The sequence below is a fragment of the Magnolia sinica genome, chromosome 19 (genome assembly GCF_029962835.1).
Source record: "Magnolia sinica isolate HGM2019 chromosome 19, MsV1, whole genome shotgun sequence".
Classification (NCBI taxonomy): Eukaryota; Viridiplantae; Streptophyta; class Magnoliopsida; order Magnoliales; family Magnoliaceae; genus Magnolia; species Magnolia sinica.
In genome coordinates this window covers 6,899,479-6,918,988 of record NC_080591.1, presented here as the reverse complement: position 1 = coordinate 6,918,988, position 19,510 = coordinate 6,899,479, and the positions used below count along the sequence as shown (strand labels likewise).

The 19,510-nt window shown below is 39.3% G+C and overlaps 1 protein-coding gene, 1 long non-coding RNA gene and 1 other non-coding gene across 3 annotated transcripts; 2 read left to right on the top strand and 1 right to left on the bottom strand.

The window, feature by feature from the left end:
- Positions 1–5,526: 5,526 nt before the first annotated feature.
- On the bottom strand, positions 5,527–5,633 carry LOC131235778 (small nucleolar RNA R71). Its single transcript, XR_009166299.1, has one exon. It is a non-coding gene; the product is annotated as a small nucleolar RNA R71 (small nucleolar RNA).
- Positions 5,634–13,955: 8,322 nt separating this feature from the next.
- Positions 13,956–15,891, top strand: LOC131235562 (uncharacterized). Its single transcript, XR_009166215.1, has 4 exons — positions 13,956–14,117; positions 14,226–14,359; positions 14,441–14,521; positions 15,814–15,891. It is a non-coding gene; the product is annotated as an uncharacterized LOC131235562 (long non-coding RNA).
- A 2,016-nt stretch (positions 15,892–17,907) lies between these two features.
- Positions 17,908–19,274, top strand: LOC131235561 (small ribosomal subunit protein eS1-like). Its single transcript, XM_058232767.1, has 4 exons — positions 17,908–18,020; positions 18,220–18,357; positions 18,433–18,618; positions 18,750–19,274. The coding sequence occupies exons 1-4, from the start codon at positions 18,018–18,020 to the stop codon at positions 19,023–19,025; spliced, it is 603 nt and encodes a 200-aa protein (XP_058088750.1). The 5' UTR covers positions 17,908–18,017; the 3' UTR covers positions 19,026–19,274.
- The last annotated feature ends 236 nt before the right edge of the window (positions 19,275–19,510 follow it).

Sequence of the window (19,510 nt, the reverse complement as noted above, 5' to 3'; positions counted from 1 at the left end):
ATACATGTCTATGAATTGTAACGTACATTGTAGCTGAACAAATTCAATGCATGAATACAAAAGCCAAACCCTATAATATGCCAGTGCTAAAATCTGAACTTGTGTTTAACAGCATATGGTTTCAATTAGGGATAGGGAGAGCAGATAACATTTTTATTTTATCATTTTTCAGGACAACATTATCTTAGTAACCTGCAGTCGAGCTTCCTGAGGCCATTGACGATATAATATTCAATTTTCAGCCAATCTTGTTCAAATGGATAAGTTTTTCTTAGGTGAATGCTAAACCAAACTACAATTTAGGCTTTTTGGCTAAGGATATCTGTCTTACTTGAGGTGTTAATGTCATCTCTTGTTACGGTGGTCCACACCAATGCACACGAATATATACGGCTATTGTTGTCAAAATCCTAGAACTTGTGATTTATGATATAAGATGTTAGTCGATTTTGATGCAGGGGAGGATATGATGAGGTCGAGCTCCGTATTCCTCAATTGATAAACACCTTGAATTTGCAAGGTACTCTTGAACTTACAAGAGAAAATGCTCGAATCCATGATAGATAAAAAAAAAAATTAAAAAAAATTTATTGACAGATTGATTGAATGAATGAATGGTAAAAACGAGTTTAACACCCTTTAAATATCCTTAAATAAATCCTAAAACGTAATCAAAAGAGTCTTAATCAAACAATAAAACAATTTTGAAAAAATACACAAATTTCTGCCGCCCGTCGATGGATCAAAACACCATTTATGCTCTATTTATCATGTTCTCTCTTTGGATCTCACAGTAACGCTTCAAATCTCATCATCTCTCCAATCTTTATTGGTTCAAATCGCTACAATGCATGTGTTCTTTCGTGAATTTTGAGCAGAAATGCGACGATTTCTGCTATCAAAAACCCTAGATTAAGGGCTAAGAAGCTTCAATTCCTAGATTTATGCTTTAGATTCGTGTCCTATGGGACGTTTTCTTCAATTTTGACTAAAACAAAAGACTCAATCCGAACCGTACGTAACCCGATCTGACTCGGATCGGATTAGCCAGCACTTAACCGGATCGGATTTAGTCAGGCAACCCAGACTCGGTCCCGGATCGGATCGAGTTTGGGTCAAGCCATGGAAATTTCGGACCGAGTTGAGTTGGACCTAATCTGATCCAAATCGACTCGATGCCCAGCTCTAACAATAACCCAATACATGAATATCTAATTAGTTTAATTTTAGCCTACCGTTTGACTATCTATCCTATTGGCCAAATGAGTCATCTAAATATTGGAAAAAAAAAAAAAAAGCATATTATTTCGATCCACTACCAAAAAATCGAGCAAAGGGCGTGGACTTTGAAAGTTTTTGGGTACGGATTAAATATGTATTAATTAAACTACGGATTTAATCCGTAGCTAAAATATAATTGATCCGTAGCTAAAACTTATATCTTCGCCAGAGCCTTATTACATATTGATGATGCTTAAGGGGCTCCATGGGGCCCATTAGAATATATTTTTTTTTTATCTAAGCCGCCCATCAATTTTGATATACAATTTCAATTGATGAGCCCAAAAATTATGTAGATTAAGGGTCTAAGTGGACCACACCATAAGAAATAATAAAAATTAAATTTCTATGGTTAATATGTTGTGTGGTCTTCTTACAGCTTTGATCTAACTCATTTTTCGCATCAATACTTAAAATAATATTTTAAAATTAATGGATGGACTGGATAAATAAAATTCATCACGGTGGGCCCCACGGTCCTAAAACTCAAAGGATTTATGGGTCGTCTGTCACACGCCCCTCCTAAAACTAAACGCTCCCTCCCAGATCCAAAATCAGTTCGCCTTTTTCTCCCGCGTGCAGCAAAGCTCCCAAAACCCATCTCTCAATCTCTCTCTCCATCTCTCTCTCGCACTCAGCCTCTCCATCTCCCTCGCCCTCTCTCGATCCCCCACTCTCCCTCACGCGCTCAGCCTATTAAGGGTCAAATATTGCATATCAGACCCAGTTATTGCCTGGATTTATGAACATGGTTCCGTTTAATAGCTCATTTTAATCATGTTTGTGTTCCAAGGTGGAATTGCGAGCTGAGACTGGATCGGGATACTAAAAGCATGGATTTAATGCTCTGAAGTCACCAAGGCAAGCGACGGACCCCAGGAGACCAAGATCGACAGATTTACATGCCAGGGATCCAAGAAAATTGAGAAGCTGAAGCTCAAGTGGCCCGAAAGACATCCAGATGCAAGATCATAGGGTTCCCACCATCCGTTTAGCTCGAAAATTCATACATCGCCTGAGGACCATAAATTAACCGTACACGTCGAATTTTAACCATTAGATCCCTATGAAAGTGGCTCAACGGACAGATCAGCCCATAAAATCTCGATTTGGGGCCCGTATGATATCAAGATATGCTCCAAATTCGGTTTTAACTGCTTTAATTGGGTGATAAAACAATTGAACGGAGCGGATTTCTTAAATACATCACCTTCGGACTCACACAGGCGATGCGTGTGCATAACATATACACTCCGGCCGCGCACCAGTTTTCCAAAGGTCGGTTAGCGGGCGCTGACCGACTATTTCTAAATAAAGCAAAGACGCAACAGCGTCTTTGTATGGTTTCGCCTGTTGATCATTGTGGGCCCCAGTCATCATCCGTTTAGATGATCTGAACCGTTAAATTGTCTCAGGAGACGGCCAAGACCAACGCCTAGGTTTCCTTTTTCCACCATGCAAGAGTATGCATGTTCCCAACCATCAATCGCATAATGAACGGTGGAATAGAAAATGACGTGGGCCACACCGATTCTAATAAAAAACTAGCCATTTCCAATTGGTTTTTCGAGTAGAGTTCAATGATCGGTGTGGATTTTTTAACTGACATCAATCGTGGGTCCACCGACCATCACAGCGCTAAAACGCGCAGGCTCTGTTTCGCAACAGAGCCTGCGGGCGAATCTTGTGGGCCGCCAGCGTACTCCATCGGTCGGATCTGGACCGTCCATTAAGAGCCCAAGGTCCCTCTCTCCCTAACCTAGGTAACACATCTAGGAAACCACAGAAGATCAGTCCTCGATCATCCAAATAGAAGACTGACGGTGAATTAAGATTATTCGTGAACCACCACGAATCAGATCCAAAATCGATCAGGTCCAGCTAGTTTTCCGTGCACAATCCAATGAACGGACTGAATTTGTTAAGTTACACCAAGCATGGCCCCACCATACATGTCAGCGTAAATTCCAAATCAGGAATGCGTAACAAGTTCCGCACCTGCTGTGTAAAGACACGCATTCCGCACCGACTCCAACCAGCGCCATTTGACCGTCTTCGGTTGCTTATAAGAGGGGAGAAGAAGAGAGAAAAGAGAGGATCGAAATCAGGGACGTGAAGCTTGAAGCAGCGAGAGGGGATAGAGAGTTTGTTTTTCTTTTCCTATTATTTTAATTTGTTTATTTTCTTTTTTTAAGAGATCTAGCCATCCATGTCTGGCTGAACCTCTTAGCTAGGGCTAAGAGGTGAAGCTTGTAGTCTGATGGGAGAGACTTTGCTTGTGCCTTTTGTTTAGACTGACTGATGTTGATTTTAGTTCAATTAAAAGGAATACTTTCAGTTTTTTTTATGGTTTGTTGTGACTGAAATTACAATAGATCTGCGATGGCTTTGAGTATTTCTTCCTCCTTTTGATGTTTATGATGTCAGGAAGCCCTGTTGTTCACCATCGTCTCATGGGCATGGTCGAATGACGGTACCATTCCTAACCTTCATGCATTGTTAATTGGTTGGTAATTAGTTGAATTTTGTTGTTTGCTTTGTCTCCTGGGCATGGTTTGGTAATGGAATCCATTCTAATTCATATACCTTTCATCTCGTGAAAACTAGATCAAGTAAGTTCAGTTTAATTTCCATGATTCTTGATGCAGGCATGAGATCTCCCTGATCTCTACAAGTGGATTCTCTGAATCCCTAGTTTCCTTCCTCTGAATTCCTTAAGTTTTATATTAGTATTTCACTATTATTCCTCAAAAATCATTCGATTTAGACTTCATCTTAATCTAGTTCTCGTTGTACTTAGTTTCAGATAACGTACAGGTATCAGTCCCTTGGGATTCGACCTCGGTCTCACCGAGTTTATTACTACATCACAACACTATACTTGGGGAGTGAACAAGTTTTTGGCGCCGTTGCCCGGGACTGACGGTTGCGATTCTCTGAAATTAATTGGGTTTAGAATTAGTTTAAGATTAGAATTTGACTAACTTTAGTTTTAGATTTTTATTTGATTTCTAGAACTAACTTGTTTCCCTGTTTTGTAGGATCCTGACATAAGTTTCTAAATTGGTAATTCCTTCCTAATTTCTCTACTTTTTCTACTTTTAAAATTAGGGTTTGAATTTTAGAAATTTTCTAATTCTAGTATTTTCCTATTTGTAGGAAATAGTTTATTTTTAGAAACTTTCCTCTTTTGTTTTTTTAGTTATTTCCCTTTTTAGAAATTAACTTTCTATTTTTTTTTTTTTAGTAATTTTCTAATTCTAACTCTTTTAGAATCTAAATTGTGTTTCCTAATTTTTTACTTATAGAATTTTTAGAAACTAACTTTCATATTTTGTAGGCCTTTAAGGTAGAAATTTCTAATTCGGTAAGTTCTTTCTCTACTTTCAATTTTTCAGATCTCTTTTAGTAACTTACTTTCTAGTTTAGGACTTTCCTAATTTATTTTAGAAATTTTCACTTTCTTTTAGGAATTTCTTCTTTTAGAAACTGGTTTGTTTCTATCTTCCTTTTTAAGGATTTTCTAGACATTCTCTTTAGAAACTAACTTGTTTTGTTTTCTTTTGCAAGTGTTGTTACTTAGGGCTTTCAATTTGATAACTTCTTTCCAACTCTCTCTTTCTTTCTAGATTTTCTTTTCCTTTCTTAGGATTAGGTTTCGAATTTGATTGAGGCTGTGAGTGTTCCATGCCCAAGTGGGCCCGTGACAACACTCGACGTCTCTTGACTGAAGGAGGATTGGTTGAGGGGTTGACTATCCATCGCAGGACTAGACACCACTCGAAATCCCCTGAGTTAATTGAAGTGATGGCTGAAAACCAACCTCTTCTACCCCAACCTAGGGTGGAGGACATTCAGGATGAGAATGAGGTGTATCAAGCACCCCCGCCACGTACTTTACGAGATTATTTACAACCAGCGGGGGTGAGTACGCCCTCATGCATGATCTTTCCTGAAAATACAGGACATATGGACATCAAGCCAGGGGTTATCCAACTCCTTCCTAAGTTCCATGGGCTTGAATCTGAAGAACCATATCTACATTTGAAAGAGTTTGATGAGATCAGAGCCACTTTATATTTTCAAAATGTGTCTGAGGACACAGTCAGGCTGAGACTCTTTCCTTTTTCCTTAAAAGAGAAGGCTAAGACGTGGTTACATTCACTGCGTCCTAGATCCATTGGCACATGGAATGATATGCAAAAGGAATTTATAAAGAAAATTTTTTTATATCATAAAACGATTACCCTCAGAAAAGCAATCATGAACTTCACCTAAAAGGAGGATGAAATATTTTACCAATGTTGGGAAAGGTTCAAGGATTTGGTCAGTTCATGCCCACAACACGGCTTTGAAACGGGCGCATTACAAATTTTTTCTACGATGGACTGACATCTTCCATGCGCCAAATGGTCGAAACAATGTGTAATGGAGAATTCATTAATAAAAATGTTGACAAGATATGGGATTACCTCGATAGTCTTGCTGAAAAAACACAATCATGGGACTATTACCCAAAGTCGAACACCACGTCTAGGCCGACTCAATTAAAGGAGAAAGGTGGATTGTATCTCTTGAAAGAAGAGGATAATCTGAAGTGTAAAGTGACTATGCTCATAAGGAAAATTGAGGCCATGGAAGGAAAGAAGGATAAGGTTAATGAAAGTATTTGCGACATCTGTGATTGCAACATTCATACAACTGAAAATTGCCCTACAATACCCGCCTTTCAAGAAGTGTTGAATGAACAATCCAATGCCGTAAATAATTATCAAAGGCCTTTCAATGGACCAATCTCTAATACGTATAATCCTGGTTGGAAAAATCATCCAAACTTTAGTTGAAGAAATAGACATACTGTTACCCCTCAAAGTTTCTTCAATCAAAATCCAAATCAGGGAAAACCTTAAGAAGAACCGGTTCAAAATTTCATGCAAGAGCTGACCCATGCAATGCGAGACTTTATGCAAAAGAAGGATTCACGTATGACGGTTATAGAAAAGGGGATGCTTCCTGCACAACCGCTCCCCAATCCTAAACCGCATTACGAGATAAGTGATCCCAGCTCTTCAAATCAAATGGGGCACACTAAATCCATCACCACTCTTAGGAGTGGGAAGATCATCAATAAAACCCTTCCGGTTAGGCCCGAAAAGTCTCAAAAATCAGAAGAGGACAACAATAATGGATCTAGTGAGACCCCACAAAAATTAGAACCGGAATTTCTAGAAAAGCTAGTTGCTCCATTTCCCCAACGGTTGGTCGCACCAAAATCTCTCTCTAACTCTCAGGATATCCTAGAGGTGTTGAAACAAGTGAAAGTCAACATTCCTTTGCTTGATGTCGTAAAACAGATACCTTCATATGCCAAATTCCTGAAAGACTTATGCACGACCAAACGACGGCAGAGTATTCAAAAGAAGATCTTTTTGACTGAGAAAGTGAGTGTCATCCTAAAGTAAGACGTGCCACAGAAATTCAAAAATCCTGATAGCCCAACCATATCATGTGTAATCGGGGACCATCGAATTGATCACGCACTTCTTGACTTAGGAGCAAGCGTCAATCTGATTCCCTCCTCGGTATACAAACAGTTAGGTTTGGGTGAATTAAAATCCACCCTAACCACACTACAACTTGCTGATCGCTCTGTTCGTGTACCCAGAGGGATAATTGAGTATGTGTTGGTCCAAGTTGATAGATTTTACTACCCTGTAGATTTTATCATCCTGGACACCGAACCCATCAATAACATGAGCACTCAGATCCCCGTTATTCTTGGTCGCCCATTCCTTGCCACTTCAAATGCAATTATCAATTGCAGGAATGGTGTCATGACTATGTCTTTTGGGAATATGACATTGGAGTTAAACATCTTTTTCAATAACGGCAGAAACTTAGAGGATGATGACGATTTCCACGACATTAACATGATTGACTCTTTAGTGGAAGATTCGACACCTCTGACCTTATCCTCTGACCCTCTAGAGACGTGCCTGGCCCACTCCAATGATTTTGATGATGACATGATTAGGGAGACGTGTGCCTTACTTGATACTGCACCGGTATTTGAAGTTAACCGGTGGAGGCCACAATTTGAAGAGTTGCCCCAAACTGATGTAGTGCCTCTACCATCTAACCTCAAGCCACCGAAGCTTGAACTAAAACCTTTGCCCTCTGATTTGAAATATGTCTATTTAGGTCAAAATGAAACATACCCGGTGGTGATCTCTGCCCACCTAGAGAAAGAACAGGAGAGTATGCTCATATCTACTCTCATTGAGCATTAGGGAGCCCTTGGATAGACGATAGCGGACCTCAAGGGAATCGACCCCTCGATTTGTACTCACCGCATTTATCTTGAGGATAATGCTAAGACCGCTCGGCAATCACAACGTAGACTAAATCCAAACATAAGGGAAGTGGTTAAGGTCGAGGTTCTTAAACTATTGGATGTGGGTATCATATATTCCATATCCGATAGTCAATGGGTGAGTCCAACTCAGGTAGTTCCTAAGAAGTCCGGGATCACCATCATAGCCAATGCCAATAATGAACTCGTGCCAACTAGAGTTACTACTGGTTGAAGAATGTGCATTGACTATAGGAAGCTGAATACCGTCACGAGGAAGGACCACTTTCCTTTGCCCTTCATTGATCAAATCTTGGAAAGGCTAGCTGGTCATTCCTATTACTGTTTCCTTGACGGGTATTCGGGCTACAATCAGATTGAAATCACCCCTGAGGACCAGGAAAAGACCACATTTACATGTCCCTACGGCACCTTTGCCTACAAAAGGATGCCATTCGGATTATGTAATGCCACTGCCACCTTTCAGCGATGTATGATGAGTATCTTTTCTGACATGGTGGGGAAATATCTAGAGATCTTCATGGATGATTTCTCTATTTTTGGTTCATCTTTCAGCGAATGCTTAGAGAGTCTTAAATGTGTGCTGAAAAGATGTGAAGAAAAGAACTTGGTACTTAATTGGGAGAAGTACTATTTCATGGTTCATAAGGAAATTGTCCTTGGACATATTATCTCGTCCAAAGGAATCGAGGTGGATAAGGCAAAAATCGATCTTATCTCTAACCTACCTCCACCCAAGAGCATTAGAGACGTGCGGTCCTTTTTAGGACACGCAGGGTTTTACAGACGATTCGTAAAGGACTTTAGTCTCCTCTTTCGTCCCTTATGTAATCTTCTGCAAAAGGATGCACCATACGAGTGGACTGAGCAATGCCAGGAAGCTTTCACCAAGCTTAAGGGCATGTTAACCACTGCACCCATCATACAGCCACCCAATTGGAGCCTTCCTTTTGAGCTTATATGCGACGCTTCTAATTATGCTCTTGGGGCGGTTCTAGGCCAGAGAAAAGATAAGAGGCCCTATGTCATTCATTACGCAAGTAGAACTTTAAATTCTGCCCAAGTGAACTACTCGACTACGGAAAAGGAACTCTTAGTCGTAGTGTTCGCCTTGGACAAATTTAGGTCCTACTTGATCGGATCTAAGATTATTATCTACACAGATCACGCGGCACTCAAGTATTTTCTTTCTAAGAATAATTCTAAGCCTCGCCTGATAAGATGGATCCTTCTACTCCAAGAATTTGATTTGAAAATTAAAGATAAAAAGGGAGTAGAGAACGTAGTGGCCGATCATTTGTCTCGCCTTAATACCTCTGATTCCCCTGAGGCAACCAATATCAACGACATGTTCCCTGATAAACAACTGTTCAGAGTCTCTCATTCACCTTGGTTCACTGATATTGCTAATTATCTTGCCACAGGTTCCATACCAACACAGTGGACTGCGCAAGATAAGAAGAAATTTTTCACCAAGGTACGTAACTTTTTCTGAGACGATCCATATTTATTTAAATATTACCCAGACCAAATCATAAGGAGATGTGTGCCAGACGTTGAGCATCAGAGTGTCATCTCCTTTTGTCACTCACAGGCCTGTGGTGGTCACTTTTCTGCTAAAAAGACCACGGCCAAGATTTTGCAGTGTGGCTTTTACTGGCCCACTATGTTTAGGGACACTCATGAGTTTTGCAAGGCTTGTGAGCGTTGTCAAAAATTGGGAGCATTGTCCCGTCGAAATATGATGCCTTTGAATCTCATCCTTATCATAGAAGCATTTGACTGTTGGGGCATCGATTTCATGGGACCATTCCCCCAATCATTTAAAAATTTGTATATTTTGATCGTCGTAGATTATGTCACTAAATGGGTCGAAGCAATTCCGTGCCGAAATAATGACCATCGCATGGTCATTAAATTCCTAAAAGAGAACACCCTTTCGTGGTTCGAGACGCCTCGAGCCATCATTAGTAATTGGGGGCTCACACTTTTGTAATAGATCATTCGAGAGCTTAATGAAGAAATACGATATCTCTCATAAGGTGAGCACCCCATACCATCCACAGACAAGTGGACAAGCTGAGATTTTCAATAGGGAGATCAAACATATACTAGAGAAAACAGTTGACCCTGATCGTAAGAATTAGTCAATCCGATTGACCGATGCCTTATGGGCATACCGTACTGCTTTTAAAACCCCTATTGGAACGTCTCCCTTTAGACTTGTCTATGGGAAAGCTTGTCACTTTCCTGTGGAGTTGGAACATAAAGCGTACTGGGCGATCAAAAATCTGAATTTCAATCTGGACAACGCTGGCTCGCTACGTAAACTTCAATTAAATGAACTTGAAGAAATCCGGAACGATGCATACGAGAACTCGAGAATTACAAAGATAGAATGAAGGCGTTTCATGACCAACGTATTCTATGGAAATCATTCACACCTGGTCAGAAAGTCCTTTTGTATAATTCTCGATTACATCTCTTTTCAGGTAAGCTTCGATCTCGTTAGACCGGCCCTTACATTGTGGTTACTACATATTCTCATGGGGCCATCGAGATAAGAGATCCTGACAATGGCAAGGAATTTAAAGTAAATGGATATCACTTAAAGCCATTTGTCGAGAAATTTGATTCAGAGGACATGTCCATACCTCTGACTGATCCTGTTTACCAGGATTGATCTCCTAATCTTATGGTGGTATAAGTAGGTTTCCTGTTTTCATAGGACTAGGATAGTTTCCTTTATGCTGTTTTAGGATAAACGGTAAACTTAGCGCTCCTGGGAGCTAACCCAACTTTTCATTCTGTTTCATTTCCTTAGTTAGTTAGTTCAATGTTTATGGGTAACATTGCTGCAAACCCTCACGAGACTACAACTCATCCACTAGGGGGCAACCTAGGGGTTTAAAGGCTTGTTGCATACGCTAAATGCAATCGAGAGCACCTGCGAAAGTGGTGTAAGTAGGATTTTATTTTTGTTTTACTTCTGTTGGTTTCTTTCTTGTGCTGATCCGCTCTTACGTAGATATCTTTGGAAAGCCTCTTGATTCTTTCGTCCAGGTACTATATTTCCATCACTCCTCTTATATTTTTGTTGTCCCATGTGCATTGCATGTTTATTTCTTTTACATTGAGGACAATGTAGATTTTAGGTTGGGGGTGGGAGATTAGGTTTCCTAATCAGTGTTTTCTTGGTCTTGAGCAAAAATTATGAAATTTTTTTAATTTTTCTGAAATTTCTTATGAATTTGAAGTGATTTTGACGGCCATCGTAGATTTAGAATTACAAGATAAGTGATGCTGGAAATTTATGATTCTTGGATTCAGCTATTTGTTAGATTTCACAGTTAAGTTCGAACTATTAATCCATGGTTAGAGGTTTTAAATATTGATTGAATCATAATTTCACAAAACACATCTCGCTTGGACATTAAGGGTTCAGTTCGATATTAAAGGATTAACTTGGTGATCACTAAGCTTGAAAGGATTGGGCGAATGGTCTATACCATAGGTTTGCTCCCTATAGGTGTAGATTTAATTCCCCATGGATGATATGTGAAAAAGTTGGGTGTACAGTCTTCACCATGGGTTTGCTCCCTATAGGTGCAGATTCGATTCCCCTGCTCATCGATGAAAAAATCAGAAGTTGGTAGGTTGATCTATGGGGCAGGTTTTGGGTTTAGGTTTTGGTGGACATGAATTCTCTTATGAGTTACCAATGATATCACGAAATAGAGAAGTGAACCTTAACGATAAAGCGGAGATTACATTATACACTCATGGAACTCAATGATTAGAATTTTTCTAATTAATGGAATAATACTTTGAACTTGATTATGAAGTTTACCGTGCGCCTGAGTCTAGGAGAAAGTAATACCCAACATTCATGAATCTGAGAATTCTCATATCTGGATTATTCTGCAAAAATCACTCGAGTTTATAGAAATTGTTCTGTAATTCTCAACTTACTTTTTGCATATTTTGCTCGGGACTAGCAAAATGCTGGTTGGGGGTTGTGTTGAGGGTCAAATATTGCATATTAGACCCAGTTATTGCCTGAATTTATGAACATGGTACTGTTTAATAGCTCATTTTAATCATGTTTGTGTTGCAAGGTGGAATTGCGAGCTGGGACTGGATCGGGATACTAAAAGTATAAATTTAATGCTCTAAAGTCACCAAGGCAAGCGACGGACCCTAGGAGACCAAGATCGACAGATTTGCACGCCAGGGATCCAAGAAAATCAAGAAGCTGAAGCTCAAGTGGCCCGAAAGACATCCAGAATGCAAGATCACAGGGTTGCCACCATCCATTCAGCTCGAAAATTCATACATCGCCTGAGGACCATAAATTAACTGTACACGTCGAATTTCAACCATTAGATCCCTGTGAAAGTGGCTCAACGGATAGATCAGCCCATAAAATCTCGATTTGGGGCCCGTATGATATCAAGATATGCTCCAAATTCGGTTTCAACTGCTTTAATTGGGTGATAAAACAATTGAACGGAGCAGATTTCTTAAATATATCACCTTCGGACCCACACAAGCGATGTGTGTGCATAGCATATACACTCCGACCGCGCACCAGTTTTCCAAAGGTCGGTTAGCGGGCGCTGACCGACTATTTCTAAACAAAGCAAAGACGCAACAGCGTCTTTGCATGGTTTCGCCGGTTGATCATTGTGGGCCCCACTCATCATCCGTTTGATGATCTGAACTGTTAAATTGTCTCAGGAGACGACCAAGACCAACGCCTAGGTTTCCTTTTTCCACCATGCAAGCGTATGCATGTTCCCAATCGTCAATTGCAGAATGGACGGCTGAATAAAAAACGACGTGGGTCACACCGATTCTAATAAAAAATTAGCTATTTCTAATTGGTTTTTCGAGTAGAGTTCAATGATCGATGTGGATTTTTTAACTAACATCAATCATGGGTCCACCGACCATCACAGCGCTAAAACGCGCAGGCTCTGTTTCGCAACAGAGCTTACGGGCGAATCTTGTGGGCCGCCACCGTACTCCATCGGTCGGATCTGGACCGTCCATTAAGAGCCCAAGGTCCCTCTCTTCCTAACCTAGGTAACACATTTAGGAAACCACAGAAGATCAATCCTTGATCATCCAAATAGAAGACTAACGGTGAATTAAAATTATTCGTAAACCACCACGAATCAGATCCAAAATCGATCAGGTCCAACTGGTTTTCCGTGCACAATCCAATGAACGGACTGGCTTTGTTAAGTTACACCAAGCATGGCCCCACCATACATGTCAGCGTAAATTCCAAATCAGGAATGCGTAACAAGTTCCGCACCTGCTGCATAAAGACACGCATTCCGCACCGACTCCAGCCAGCGCCATCTGACTGTCTTCGGTTGCTTATAAGAGGGGAGAAGAAGAGAGAAAAGAGAGGATCGAAATCAGGGACGTGAAGCTTGAAGCAGCGAGAGGGGATAGAGAGTTTGTTTTTCTTTTCCTATTATTTTAATTTTTTTATTTTCTTTTTTTAAGAGATCTAGCCATCCATGTCTGGTTGAACCTCTTAGCTAAGGCTAAGAGGTGAAGCTTGTAGTCTGATGGGAGAGACTTTGCTTATGCCTTTTGTTTAGATTGACTGATGTTGATTTTACTTCAATTAAAAGGAATACTTTCAGTTTTTTTTATAGTTTGTTGTGACTGAAATTATAATATATATGCGATGGCTTTGAGTATTTCTTCCTCCTTTTGATGTTTATGACGTCAGGAAGCCCTGTTGTTCGCCATTGTCTCATGGGCATGGTCAGATGACGGTACCCTTCCTAACCTTCATGCATTGTTGATTGGTTGGTAATTAGTGTAATTCTGTTGTTTGCTTTGTCTCCTGGGCATGGTTTGGTGATGGAATCCATTCTAATTCATATACCTTTCATCTCGTGAAAATTAGATCAAACAAGTTCAGCTTAATTTCCATAATGTTTGATGCAGCTATAAGATCTCTCTGATCTCTACAAGTGGATCCTTTGAATCCCTAGTTTTCCTTCCCTGAATTGTTTAAGTTTTAGATTAATCTCTCACCATTATTCATCACTTTATATTGGATTTAGATTTCATCTTAAGCTAGTTCTATTTCTACCTAGTTTCAGGTAATAGACAAGTATCAGTCCCATGGGATTCGACCTCGGTCTTACCGAGTTTATTACTACATCACAACCTTATACTTGGGGAGTGAACACGGTATACCCTCAATCCGGATCCAAACACCACTGTCTGGGACACGCATTGCTGGGCCCCACAGTCTGACATTGTATCGCCATAAGAAGGAGAATAAGAAGGAGAAGGAGAAGAAGATCTCTGTATAGACAGACTTCAAGATGTTCCCATGTGAAAATGCATGCTCTTTGGCCCTAAGATCGAGAGATTCTCCATAGAAAAAGGTTCAGATTTGAAAAGGAGCGGTTTCAATGACTTGTTTGAAGTAATTTCAGATTTTCATGAATACGAAGCTTCAGATTAGTTTTCCTGCCTTTTGTTTGAATTTGTTATAGAATTTTGCTCATTTTTTGTTTCTTGATTTGCTTTGAAGTAATTGTTCTCGTTTTTCCTGGAAAATCAATATATAGAACAGAGAAATCTCAGTGTCGTGAAATCAACGCTGCTCTACAGTCCAATCCAGAGATTTTCTGAAGAAATAATCCAATTTCGTTGATTTTTTCTCAGGTAAGTCTTTAGAAATCTCAATAATTTTTCGTTTGTGTTTCATTAAATTTTAAATTTTAGTTTATTCGGATTTCATGTTAGGATACCTCGCTTTGGAGCGTTTTTATTGTGAGCTGTGAACAGATTTCAGTTTTCTGGAGAATTTGAAGGGTTTCTTGGAAGGTATGGCATTCTACTTGCAATTCCTAATGAGTGAAGCGTATATTTATTTTGATTTATTCCACTTCTGCAGTTCTCTCATTTATGGATTGAGGAATTGTTTCATCTGGTAATTGATATCATTTAAGCTTTTGAAGGTTTTTCAAGGAATATGATCGTTTTATGATTATGATTTTGTATTTTTTTTATATGTCCTTGTTAATCCTGATGATCTTGCTGTAAATATCATGCTCGTTCAAAGGTAGAGAATGTGACAAAAGAAAAAGAGAGCCTAACTCAAGAGTTATTTGAGATGAAGAAATCATTGGTTGATATAACTCAAGAGTTATCTGAGATGAAGAAAATCTGGGTGGATATGCAGAAAGAGGGACAGTATACTCAAAATCTCTCATCACCAGCAGTCGCTAAATCTACTTAGGCATCGTCGGTATGCAAGTATAAATTTTTTACTGTATTGAGCTTACAATTATATTATAAACGCTAACAATATATACCAATGCCATTTTATGTGTAAATGTAGCCGGATATTATATATATTGGTAAGAGATGCGACTTGCTTGGTTTTGAAAAACGTGGTGAAGTTGCTCGTGGTCAAGTACACGAAGTTAATCCAAATGCAACTGTCCATTGCGAACCTTTGGAGGATGGAGCTTTTGTTGTTGTCCTGATTGAGGTTATACAACCTTACGCTCCTTTGTGGAAAGAAGATGGGTTCGCATCTACACTTGGAGAGGCCGGTCCGGGATCATTTGTGCAATGGGGGAAAGAGGCTTTGAAAATTCAATAATTTAAATAAATTTAGTACTCTATAATTGAACATGTGTGGTGTGCATGTTTTTTTTAGTTACTTTATATGATGTTTAGCTTGTTTGTTTCTTAATTTTGAACTAATTTGACATTTTATAGTTCAACATAGTTATAGTACACATGTTCTTTCTAGTTACACTAGATGTTATTTGATTTGATTTTTTTTAATTAAATATTGAATGAATTTTGTGCTCTATATTTGAACTTATTTATAGTCTTAGGCTCCATTTGGTCATCACATTAGTATTTATGAATACATTTTTTTTTCAAACCAAATGGAGCCTAAGCCCTTTTTTAATTCCACTAATGCAACTCCTTGCATTGCCAGTCCCAAGCCCGGGTAAAGGAGGAGGGAGAAGGGCTTTAGAATGAGATCGTTAATTATGGAGGAGATCCTGATAGTGCAATGGGTATCTCTGGTTTTATGGTTTTACTTGTACAGTCCTATATTGATTGCTCATGCATAACGGTTATGCGCTTTCTTTAAGGTGGATGTTGCATGTGGGAGGATTGAAGCTACATATTTCAGATTCAAGCATATGTTGTTATCATACATACAGATCAATCCCCACAGCATCTACCAAGGTCACTAGCATGCACCAGAACTAAATATGGTAACTTTTTGTCGAATATTATTTTCTCATTGCATCTATCTAATTACAACTACCTAACAACCGGCTTGTCATGGGTTGGGATTTGGTCTAGATATTCCTAGGCTTGTTGAATCACACCATAATAATAGAAATGAGTGATGTATGTATTACACCATTCATGTATATGTATGAATCACACACACACACACCCTTTCCATCTCCTTCAGTAATCAGGTCCGAGCTTGGTCTATTGACATACCTATGTATGAATGCATGCTCCTTGCATCTCTTTCATGCCATCCTTCAATTGTTGGTCCCTTCACTTGTATTCCAATGTATAAATTTCTAAGGAATATCACATGTGGAAGGAACCTTGAGGAGGAAGAAGCAAAAGATTCAATGGCATTGTGTGCTTTTTGGACGAGTTGTTTGTTCCTAGAAGAAGGGGATGCTGTGTTGCGGAAATTTGCTCCTAAAGGTGCTTTCACCTTGAGTTCTTTTTTCAAGGGCTCATTGATCTTTCAATAATTTCTTCAATGATTTGATTGTGGAAGGGATCCAAAAGGTCATCTCTTGGGCATATTCCTAGCATTTGGGGCCTTGAAAGTTGTCCTTTGCCGTTGACCAAGTTCAGCACAACTGTTTCTAGGCTAAACATTTTGTTTCCCTATGTGGTAAGAGAGGCTGATGATACCTGACGTGGGTTTGGGGGAATGGCTAGCGTCGTGGGTGTGCTCCCCATAGATGTAGCTTCAATTCCCCTCCCACGCTCTTACCCGATGCACATGGTTTACAGGTGATTGCGTGCATCTGCAGGGTAGTCTTGCCATCAAAAGGGGCAGGGACACCCTGTTGTCATAAAAAAGAGAGAGAGGCTGATGATGTGGGAAATTGCAGCATTTTTCCTTGGGGGCTTTGTATCGTGTGAACTTGTTCCATATCCTTTTATGGTTCTCTTGTAGATTCTTTCAACACTCAATTATTTACCCCTTACTCCCATCAGAATTAAGGAAATTAATTTGGATTTCCCTTTTCCACAATTGATCTTTCTTTCGTTCCCAATAGTTGATTTCCTCTTCCCTCCCATGCTCTAATGCAGCCATTGTTTCCTTCATCTCGTTCACATCTCCTTGAAACTATAGACTCCATTCCTTGCTCATCTTGTGAATGGATTTTCCAACTCATTAAGTGTTCACAGATGTTTAATTCATCCTTAGTTTTGAATTAATGGAACATTCTGATGCATATTTGGTTACATCCGACTCGCTAGGCCTAATAAACTGTACATGTGGGGCCCACTTTTTTTCCGGATTTGGAGCAGTTTGGAACACAACAAAGGTAGAACCAGGATTTATTGTTGCTATTTTCGGGCTTGGGACTATTGGCCTTGCAGTAAGTTGCCTGAAGATTTCTTTTGTCTTTTGTCCCCAACCTGAGAAGCAACACTACCTGATTTTTGTACAAGAACATCCAATCAATCTAGTTAATATAATGAAATTATGAAAAGCTGGGATCTCATACACATCTTCCATATTGGCATGTGTGGCTACATGTGGATGGGCACAGCTCCACACACGTGCAGGCTTAGCAAACATCTGTTTCAGGTTTTGATTTAGGAAATATTGCGATGACCAGTAGACAGATGTGGAGAATGCTGCAATGGTGATTCGGAAAGATGGGTATTGATTTTTTTATTTTTTTATTTTTTTTGAATTTTTGAATTTTGAACAGGTTGGGCTATTGATTCTAGATGGGTACTTCAACAGCTTGCTTGCTCTGTTTCACCACTAATGTAAGAAAATGGAAATGACTAAATTGTAATCACTTTGCTTAACATTCAAAAATTGAGAGATTGGGCATATGAAATTCTTGGTAGTTTTCACTTATACTTTACTTCGCAACTTACAACCCAGTAAAATGCAACTGATGCCATTGTTACCATTATGTAAAGGCTGTTATGGCACACCATGCCTGTAGTTAAAGCTAATGTGGTTGTCATTAGTTGAAGGATAATTGGGTTTCTACCTGCCTATAATCTGTATCTGGGTAGCTAAAGCTAATGTGGTTGTCATTAGCTGAAGGATAACTCGGTTACTATCATGGTAGGCTTTTTCTAGTTTGAACTTGCTGGCTATTGTTTCTAGTTTTTCATAGATTACATTTAATGGGCATTCTTGTCTGCAGTGGGCAACACTCGCAAACATATTTTGAATCCATGGTTTTTTTTTTTTTTTTTATTGTTTGGAATCTGAACTATAGCAATCTGGCTTCTAAATCATATTTATTTCTTGCCCATGACAGATTGCTTCTGAAGGTCTCAAACACCGAGTGTTTGAGTGTTCCTTGGCAGACCTTCAGGCTGATGAGGATCAGTCTTACAGGAAGATCCATCTTAAAGCAGAGGATATCCAAGGAAGGAATGTCCTCACAAACTTTTGGGTAGGAAAAGTTCTTTCCACCTTCACTTGTTATGCTCTTTAGAGAAGAAGAGTCTAATCGACTAGAATTTTTCAGGGAATGGATTTTACAACCGACAAATTAAGATCGCTGGTCCATAAGTGGCAAACCTTAATTGAGGCACATGTAGATGTGAAGACAACAGACAACTACATCCTGAGAATGTTTTGCATTGGATTCACCAAGAGGCGCCCTAACCAGGTTAAGCGAACTTATTATGCCCAGTCAAGCCAAATCAGACAGGTGAAGATCTAACAAACTTTTGTTTGTATTGGATATGTTTTTACTATATAGCATTATCACTGTTGCAAAACATGTGTATTTGTCCAAATCTTGTACAAGTAGCATTAATATACTGTTGGTGGTGGTGTCAGATTCGCAGAAAAATAAGGAAAATCATGGTTAACCAGGCAACACCCTGTGATCTCAAGGAGTTAGTGCAGAAGTTCATCCCTGAGGTAATTGGAAAGGAGATTGAGAAGGCAACATCCAACATCTATCCTCTGCAGAATGTCTTCATTCGGAAAGTTAAGATCCTCAAGGCCCTAAAATTTGATCTTGGCAAGCTGATGGAGGCATGTTTCCTTTTGCCTCTAAAACCTCATTTCTCTATTTGTTATCCTCTCCCCCCTTTTCTAGAGATGGAATAAGCCACAGTTGACCTGATGAGATAAAAAGCCAGATCAACTCTTTGGTCCATGAGAGAATTTGAATCCCCTGGACAGTTTTGACAGAGTATCATAACATTTTAGTCTGGATTCTGGATTTGAGTGTTATGTTTATTATTGTGGGAACCCTAATTTAAAAATTTAGTCAGCTGACTTGAAACTCAACCAACTGTATCGGATATTGGACAAAAACCCTACTCTAAAACTTTGACTGAGTTGCACTTGAAACGTAACCTTATATCAGTGCTCAATAATATGAACGACTAGCTAAAGGCAAAACTTTGTTTTTTTTTTTTGAAATGTGAAACTCTGACGATATCTTATATCAGTGCTCAATGATATGAACGAGTAGTTAAAGGCAAAACTTTATTTTTTATTTTTTTTTTAAAGGTGAAACTTTATTCTTTAAAATCCTTAGAAAAATCAATCAAGTGGTTTTGAGTACTCGACAAGTCCTCTCTCTTTTT

Excerpts from the sequence above, each read along its gene's own strand:
- LOC131235561 (XM_058232767.1), top strand. Across the intron at positions 18,358-18,432 it reads ATGTCCTCACAAACTTTTGG|GGAATGGATTTTACAACCGA; the intron begins GTAGGAAAAGTT and ends AGAATTTTTCAG. Across the intron at positions 18,619-18,749 it reads AGTCAAGCCAAATCAGACAG|ATTCGCAGAAAAATAAGGAA; the intron begins GTGAAGATCTAA and ends TGGTGGTGTCAG.